Below are 9,325 nucleotides of genomic sequence, written 5' to 3'. Positions count from 1 at the left end.
TGGTACAGACAGCATTATCCCGTGGTGACACTGCGAGTGCAATGCTGCCAGCTAAGCTAAGCTGAACTAAAGGGTACTGCCTCCTATAGGCTAGGGCCGCATCTCTCCACCTTTGGCCATATTCCCACACTTCTGGCTACCAGCTCTGGCACTTATCAGACCCATGGTGAGGAGCCAAACTCTTAACACTACAAGTAAATGATTCTTTTTTCAGTTGTCTCAGCAGTTTCCTGAACTGACTCAGTATCTGGGCCGACAATGGCTAGTGCTGGCGAAAGGAAGGGGACAGGACCATGCAGCTGGGCCTGAAGAATGCAGGACCTTGGCAACCCTGATGTTTTTTGAGACACTGTTTTCATACGGTTTAGTTTTCCTGATCTGGTTCAACAACCAGCATCACAAACTGCTGTACCAGAACAACCAAGGGGGAGGTACCAGTATAACAGTGAAGACAAAGTCTCTATAAGTCAGGGAAGAAATGCATGTTGAACGACAGCAAGAGTTAGATGGGATCCATGTTTTACCATGCTTTATTCAAATCAACTAGACCTTTGTTGGACTTATTTGCAGTTCTACTAATAATTCTATACATCTCTAACTAGGAAATTCAAAACAACTAAATAGGGCTATTCTTCACAGGACTGAATTAGAGAATAATGAGGGGTCCTTAATCAGAGGGCCAAATCTGTTTTTTATTTTGCTTGTACCTTACATAAGTAAGCACACCTATGCAAGATTGTGGAAAATGCTATCCTGGGATCTTAATTTTACACTTTCTTGGCATATGAATTAAGTGACAACAAAAGGCCCTTTGACTTTTTTCCCCTGCAGAAATGCAGAGCACTCATAGCTTTCATTACCTTCAGTGGAAATTGCAAAGGCACAGCTATTTTGAAAATTACACCATTATGAACACAGCTTGAAGTGGTGTAAATTATCACAGCTCTGCAAAAGTGAGTGAAGCTACTCCAGTTTAGACCAACTGAAGATTTTTGCCTCAGTTTTAACACTTAGCCTGCATGCGGGTGTAACCCCATTTATTTCATCTGGAGTTTTGTGTCCATCAGAAACTTAGATTTAAGTACTCAGGAACACCAGATGAACATGGACGTGAAATTTTTGGCCAAGTGCAGACAATCCTGTCTGTTTTAACAGAATTGTTCTTGCTTACATTAAGACATAATTTGTCTTGGCAGGCCAGGTCCTTATGTAATCTCACTTTGATTTACAACACCTCACATGTCAAAGTAAAACTCTAATGCTAAGAGTGTTTCTAAATTAGTACCACACAGAGTTCAGTCCATGACCTCTGTGTTTTGTGGTGGTGCTGAGAGAACTAAAAGAGATCTTGAATGATTTGGTGTAGGTTCTTCTGAATCTTCTAATTTGCTTCCCACTGCAACCATATAAAACAAAACATTAAATACTTACTTAACTTTCCAAAACATCCATAGAAATGAAAAGGTAACTACCCATACTTCCACAGTAAACACTCTGTTGTTCAATACAAAAAGAAAAAAAAAATCACCCCACCCAACCCAAAAGACATACTTCTAATGTGTGGCATTTTTTGTTCTGACACAACCTCAGCCCTCACATGCTTGTACACAATTCTCAGTGCCATCTGTGGGAGTTGTGCATGTGTAGCTGAGGGCAGGGTTGTTTGCTCGTAAGAAGTCACTGGACTGTTCACTTGATGTTCAAGAAAATGAAAGCAGCTCTTTGAGTTTTTTTGCTTTGAAGATTTTCAATTAAAAGTTAGTGATGATTGAAGTCATACAGTTCACCTAATATATAAATATATTTTTTGTCACTGTGGACAAGCAAGGTCAATAAAGAATAGTTTTTCTATGCCTCAGTGGAAAGAAGAATGTTATCCATGTGATTGCAAAAGGTCTGCCAAATGGGAAAATCAGTCAAACAAAGAGCACAGGGTTGCTTGCTGGAGTAAACAATCCTAAATGAACAAAAGCTCCACATAAAAGTAAAATGTCCCACCCCCCAGGGAAAGCTGTTTTTCAAAGCTCTATATTCTCTCAGAGTGCTCTAATACAGATTAGCCTAATGTTTTTCTTCTGCTAATACAATAGTCCAGCTCCTCAGTCCATTTGTACGATTTCAGCTGTCATATTGTGCTGTTCTTAATATTTTACCAACTGCCTTTTAACCTATGAAGATGAAAATCTGTTTCTCTACCCCCTACACTTCAGAAAATGTTTCTGTACTATACACCTTTCAAGTAAAGAAAGTTTATTGGGAAGTTTTATATATAAAAGTTATGATGTTGGAGGCAGAAAAAAAAAAACTATCTACAGTTATCTATGCTATCTACAGTTTCAGGAGAGCTTAGTTACCTTTCTGAGGCATGCGACTGAAAACCAGCAAACAAAACCCCCTTGGTACATTCCAGGCTACCAGGCTGCAACAGGCCCATGTTCTAATTTAAGGTGCTTGATGTGCTACCAATCTGGAAGATCTCAGCTTGCAGAAAACATGCTGGAAAAATGATGTATGATAGTGAGATAGCACTGATGCTATCTTAGAAATCCAAAATATGACCAAGGTGGCAGGATATGGCCTGTGTTCTGCAATGGTCAAGGCAATAGGTGCCAGTTGGTACAAGACCTTTTTGGATGTTAGGGCTTTATATATTATAGCTGATATAACTGATAAGGAGAAAAAATTGACTGAATTAAATATCCTGTGTGACTATGAATGTACCATATAGAAAAATACTAACTATTGGGTAGAATTTTATGTAATATTCCTTGATGTGATGAGACTGGTCTTTGCTAATGCTTCCTAAAAACTTTCAGCACATTCAAAAACCCCAGGGCTAACACATTGTTCCAGATGAGAATTAGCAGGTGTTTTAGGTAGCTGCTAGCAGTGTTTTTAGTCAGGAGCATCCATGTCTTATCATAACCTGTGTTACTTAAGCATAACATTTTCAAATCACCTCACACTAAACAGGAAGCACAGGTTGTCAGCATGAATCTGGATTTCAGGCAGTCATTTAGATAGCTTTGGACATATACTTGCTTCTTAGGCAGACAGAAAAATAAGATGTCCTCAGGATTCACATATGCTGGAAAGATGGGGAAAGACTGAATGACTAAGTCTTTTCACTAGAAACTTCCATTGGAAAAATGTTATATCCCAAAGTGAACTAGCTTGCGTTTATTGTTTTGGAAGACCTAAGCAATACGTTTAATTGGTGTATTAGCATAGCTCCCGTGAAGTTTAGAACAACTCACACTAGCCAATAATCCAGCCCATTTTTTTCAGACAACACGTATCTAAAAGAAATGAATAGTGTAAATGTCAACACGAGCAACTTGCTTACAACCATGCCGTTCATATGCTGAATTTTAACCACTTAGGTCGGGTGTCCTGCCATTGTATTCAACCGAACCAACAGCAAGATTCATTTGTGTTTTCAGTTACATAACAAACACAGTTGAACTTGAATAGCACAATTCCCATTTTGTCCCTCTACTTCCTAAGTCACTGTGTGCAGTTATGCTGGCAGACTACTAGCTTTGCAGTACTGCAATTCTGCAGTGCAATGGAAACGACCTCTTTTTCTCTAGAGAGACTCCCTGAATGACAGGGAAAGGCTTGTGGACATGACTAGGTAGGACAAACTGCCTCAGGATGTCATTTAGGCAGTGGCTACTGCAACTGTGCGCCGCTGCCAGTCCCAGGGCCATGCCAAGAAAAGCACTCTCACAGCAAGCTGGATTTGACTCCCAAGAAAAGTATGAAAAACTTCATTCCCAAGATTTGTGTAACAGAATGTGTGAAAATTACCTACAGAGAATGCATAATCACTAGTTTAAGGAGGTTTGACCAGAGATTTAAATAGACGTGGCAACAAAATCATGAGCCCTGGCAGCATTTTCACAAATATCACAGTATTCCATGTTGTTTTAAAATATCAGCTACTGCTCAAAGGCATAGCAAAACTGAGGCCCTTAGCTGCTGTGCCAGTGTTAAGCAATTAAAAAAAGAAAGAAAAAAAAAAAGAACTTTTAAGGTGCATTTCTACCATCACTTTTCAGGATGTAACATGAACAATCTAAATGTGCAACTCCATAGGGCAAATAATCCCTCCCACAATGGTACTTAGAACAGTCTCCTAATTTCTGGGAGATTTACTGATAATGCTTATTGTTTGAAGTTGACAAATAGTATAGGACATGTCACTTATTTCCAGTTTTATGCTTTCTACTGTCAGGACAGTTAAGTTGTTAGTACTGCATTTCAGTCTCATGGCTGATTTAAACAATTCTTATTTTAAAATACAGAGTGAATCTCATTAAGCTATGCTTTAGTCACAGGCATGTTATAAATCATAGGACACAATAACCATTACTACAATAATAAGCACTAGTGGAGATGGCGCTTCAGCTCCTTAGATGTGAAGTGAGGGCCTCTCTGAACACGCTAGCAGAACTGGTACTCTGTAATTTTTGATCTGCTACTCTTATTATAAAAAGCTATCCATTGGTTTGTCTGCCATTTTCCTAGTAAATGGAGCTCATTTTACATAGTTTATCATATATGTGTTGCAGTGTTTAGGCACAGATGGTTGCTGAAGGAAGCACCGGCTTTGAATGTATTTGGATTTACTGTTTCAGTAAACTCCTGGGGATGAAATACTCAAAAAAACTGCAAAACTCCTATTAGACATCTGAGGATTGCATGGTTAGGCCTTTGTCCTATTTATTTATGCATTAAGTTCACACATCTTTACCATTTATTTTAGATAAAAGAGGCAATTTTCCTTCATCTTAATGCACAGATACAGAATCAAGAACTGACATTCTGGTTTAAGACTTGGTTGTTTCAGTGTACCAGTGAATAAACTATGACCTACTTTATACTCTATGGTATAATACAACTGGTTTGTGACAGTAGCTTATGAAAGGTTTATACACCCACACTCTTGATTTTGTTTAAATCGTAAGAACTGAGAATTGCATTTAGTAATTTAAACATTTGACAACAGTAATGAAAAATACCATATACTCAGACTGTAAGAAGATGAAAATCCATTAAAGAAAATCTATTGGAATAACTTATTAGCAGGGGCTTAGAGTAAAATATATAAATAGAAAGGAGTTTCACCCTAGCCTTCCAATGAAATGCCAAAGAAGCCTGAACATGAAATTAGAGCTGCTAGCAGTCTTTCTGGAATAAGACCTGACTTTTAAAGACACAGTTCTTTATAAAGTATATATAAAATCTTAGCCCCTTACTCTTGGAAGTCAACATCCATGCAATAATTAGTGAAACCTTTCACTTCAAGAAATCTTCAGTTACCAGTGATAGGAAATTGATGCATTATAAACGGATATATTGTAAAATAAAAAAAATATAATTAATTGAAGAAATTGAAAATTATGCCCATAGACATGTCTGCTACTCATGAATCTGAAACGGAACTGCCAGAAGATCTTTCAGCAGGATGCTGCTTTTGTTAAATGTACACACAAATGCGACAACACAAGCCTAATCCTCTGTGCCAGCAACAGAGTTCGTATAATGCTTAACCTTGCTGTGATGACCTTTACTGTAAGACCGTTTCTAAGTCTGAGTCACTGCACTCTCAACACCTCTGTACGAGGCAGCGCCAAGACTGAAAGTAGCACAGCGTAGGGGATGTCCATCAGCCCACCAAGCTCTCCGTCAGCTTTCTGGTGACCAGTCTGCCCAGGCTGTTTCTGAAGTGCCAGGCACATGCAGACACACTAACTGCATTTAATTCCTTTAGAGAACTCACACAATTTTAGGGAATTCATTTATTCACTTAGGCTCAGATTAAGGAAGCAAGAACTGACAAAGAGGAGAGACCCAAACACCAACAACCAGTGACAGAACTGGGAACAAGGGGTGAGAGATTTCTAGCAGTATTTGTTTATGTCATGTCATGCACCACGCTTCCCTCATCTTTTAAGAAAAAGATGAAGTCATCTGGATACATCTGTGTGGCATTTTTACAAGTCAAGGCAAACAAAGAGGAAAGCACAGGAAGAAATATTGAAAAATATATCCATTAAACCAGATGAACAACTGAGATTGAACGGAGAGAACAAACTTCACAGGATTAGGTGTACTGGAGACTGTATTTCTAATAATTCTCCGAGTCTCCTCCAAATCACTCAGACCTGAGATTCGCAGAAAGAAACCCATAGCAACCCAACAGTCTGGGGAAGAGGAACCTGGACTGAAGGAGGAAAAATCCAGGATGAAGGCAACTAGCATATCTTCATCGTGAAGTGATCGATGTAGTTGTTTTGCATGTAAGTAGTGGAGATGGAAAGAAGAAGTGAAAATGGAAAGCTGACCAGAAGCGGGGAGAAATAATTACTGAGTTATAGGCCCCAGCAAAAAGCAATTTGGGAATTACAGGAGGAAGCCAAAGAAGCTACATGCACATCCATTAGCACACCTTATTTCTGAAATGCTTCCTACTTGGAAAACTTGACAGGTTCTGTGAAGTCACCAAACTGAAATGCTTATATGGACTAAAACAAATGATCAGGCACAAAGTTACATACAGAAGCATCTCCAGGTGACTAATAATCACAGTCTGGGTTTAAAGGGAAGTTTGGGGCAGATCATTTGTATGTTCTGCAATGTATCATTAACTCCTCAGCCAATCTATGAATCATATTTTAAGACTCCATTAACAGTTCATGGGCTTTCTTTTCCCCTTCTTTTTTACCCCCCAAAATGTCAAGTCTAGTTTCACTGCAGGACTTGGTGCAGGTTTTATTTCATAACTGAGGACAGCCTTTCTTCCAGGCACGAAAGGCATCTTGTGGTTAGATGGAAATTTTGTTTTCATATACCTGGATGACTGACAAAAAACACCAACAGAATTTTCATCAAAAGCAGTCTCATGTTTTTCACTATTACCTTGAAAAATGAAGGAAAAAAACCCAAACCACCTCCCCCTCCAAAACCTGTGAAGAATTCCTCCTCTCCTTCAAAACAGAAAAACAAAATCAAAAACATTTCTCTTTATATATCACAGAATAATCACCAAATTGCAATCTTTTTTTTCCTCCATTACAGATCGCTACTAAAAACTGCAAAGTGATGGGTAAAAACAGATCTTTGGCACTGGAGGATTAGTTCAGCTAGCTGATAAAACTGCTGTGCCTGTGTAAGTGCAGTTCAGAAGATCACATATTTCGTATCTTATCGAAATTATCACCTTAAATTTTTTTTTAAACATTCCCAGTGTAGTTTCAGAAATTAAGTATTACTGCAATCTATACAGATTTTCTATAAATCTATACAGGTTTTCAAAGACATTTGAGCCCGGGTGTGGACCAATAAAGCAGAATCTACATCACGAGTCTCATGACTTTTATCGCTACATTCTCAGCTGTTAGTGCCAAGATTAAACTTTCAGAAACATCTCAAGCATCTTGAATTGGGCTTGATGAAAAACACCACATACTAGGCTACTGGCACAGCTTTGTTCTTGGATTTTCCTTTCTTTAAAAGTAGTTTTTAAGGTCTTTTGTGTAACTGAAAGCTTGTACATTTGCTTTTAAAATGCATGCAATTATATATATGAACCCATTTAAAATCATGTTGAATATACCACTTTTGTTTTAGGAAAGACAGATTAAGTGTTTTGTGTCAACAACCCTAATATCTGTAAATACAGTAATGTTTAAAAAAAATAGAGTAAAATCTTTTAAATGTACAGAGCATTCTACTGACAGCAAGCAGTCTTTTGCTTTAAACCTGGTTTTTACTCTATACAGGTCAGTTTGAACCAAAATCATTCAAGAAAATACTTGCAATATGACAGATCTTAACAGACAGCTTCATACATTTTAGAAGTGTAAAACCATGGAATATTGAGTGGTCCCCACCTACAAGAGCTCCATAAAAAGACATATTAAAGACCTACAGCTATGGTTAAAAGAGGGCAGATGAAGTTAGAAAGAAATTATTTTATTTAAATTCCTCCTAAAACATAATTGAGTATCAGCCATCCTTGGTCAAAGTGGAAAATAAGGAAGGAGGAAAACTCACATAAGAATGATAAAATACCCTATGTTTTACTGAGCTGAATTTTTCTAAATAAACCACTGAGGTGCAGTTTTTAAGAGATCCACTAGCTAGCCAGACTACATCTTCTGCTAATCCAGAATTAAAACCTACTGTACATTTTAAATGTTTTTTTAAGCCCAGTTTAAGATGCCCCATTTATATATCCCCTCTTCGGTATTTTGTTTGGGAACTTACTCAGTCGTGCAAACATCCAGGCAATTGTAACCTCATTTATGGCCTCATTAATAAGAGTCAGTCGGAGCACATGACTCTACTCACATGTTTGCTTGTTTATGGAATGAATTCCAAGAAGTTTCACTGTGTAGACATGTTTCTGGGTAATGAATTCTAATATTTTTTCCTCTTTTTCAAGTCTTTATTTTTCTTACTCTGCACTTTTTCTCATCCTTGATATAGCCATCCTTCAAAAGTGTGCAGACTTGACTTTCCCTGTTCAACTTCACTTGGTAAACATATTCAGCTTTCAAACCTTTCTTACTAATTCAGGTGGAGACACATCACAGCCGCGTAAGGAGTGACTGCATTTCCTTCCTTGACAGTATGCATCTGTTCCTGCTCTAGTGCAACACACGCTCCCAAATATGCAGCCTGTTCTCCCCTTTATCTGCAACCTCATTTGGGTTTTCAAGGATTTTCCAGTGACAGACCACCTATGCATTTTGAGTTCGTCCTCAATATATTGCTGGTTGCATCTTCCTAAGGGAAGAGATTCATTCTTTGGAAGAAGTACCTTTGAAACCTCTCACTGTAGGTGAGTAATAAGATATCTTTTACTGCCAAAGGAGAAATATAGTTTGAAAATTGAATGGCACGTAAAAGATATTCCCCTCCTGTATCTAGAAATCAACCCCCCCACACCTGCTGTGAAGATTACTTTGTTTCTCTTTTTGGTTTAACTAGATTTTCCACATACTGAGTACATTCGCTGTTACCGAAGCTATCATCTATGGCTGATCTGTAAGAACTCCTAAGCTAGTAGGGACACAGGTTTTTACCATAAAAACAGAAATATATGTCTTCTACTATTTCATCTGAGAACAATGCTTTTTAAAAATAAAATTATACAAATTTTACCAGGGGAAGAAGAAGAAAAGAAAACCCTTAGGAATAAAATAGCTGAAAGCACTAGAAAGTGTGTACAGAACTGGTTGGCTTTTCAACAGTGCACCAGGACAGAAATAACCATTGTAACAGACAGTGTCAGTATAGTGTTCTGTGCATG

At 38.0% G+C, this 9,325-nt stretch overlaps 1 protein-coding gene across 1 annotated transcript in view; it reads right to left on the bottom strand.

Annotated features, from left to right (window-relative positions):
- Nucleotides 1–8: 8 nt before the first annotated feature.
- Nucleotides 9–9,325, bottom strand: part of IQCK (IQ motif containing K) — a 47,521-nt gene continuing 38,204 nt past the window's right edge. Inside the window, exon 9 of the mRNA XM_067306136.1 lies at nt 9–1,396. Within this exon, the coding sequence (XP_067162237.1) occupies nt 1,296–1,396 (101 nt within the window). The 3' untranslated portion in view covers nt 9–1,295. The remainder of the gene's footprint in view (nt 1,397–9,325) is intronic.

The sequence above is a fragment of the Apteryx mantelli genome, chromosome 16, assembly GCF_036417845.1.
Source record: "Apteryx mantelli isolate bAptMan1 chromosome 16, bAptMan1.hap1, whole genome shotgun sequence".
In the NCBI taxonomy this organism is placed as follows: domain Eukaryota; kingdom Metazoa; phylum Chordata; class Aves; order Apterygiformes; family Apterygidae; genus Apteryx; species Apteryx mantelli.
This window is presented reverse-complemented; position numbering and strand designations above follow the sequence as displayed.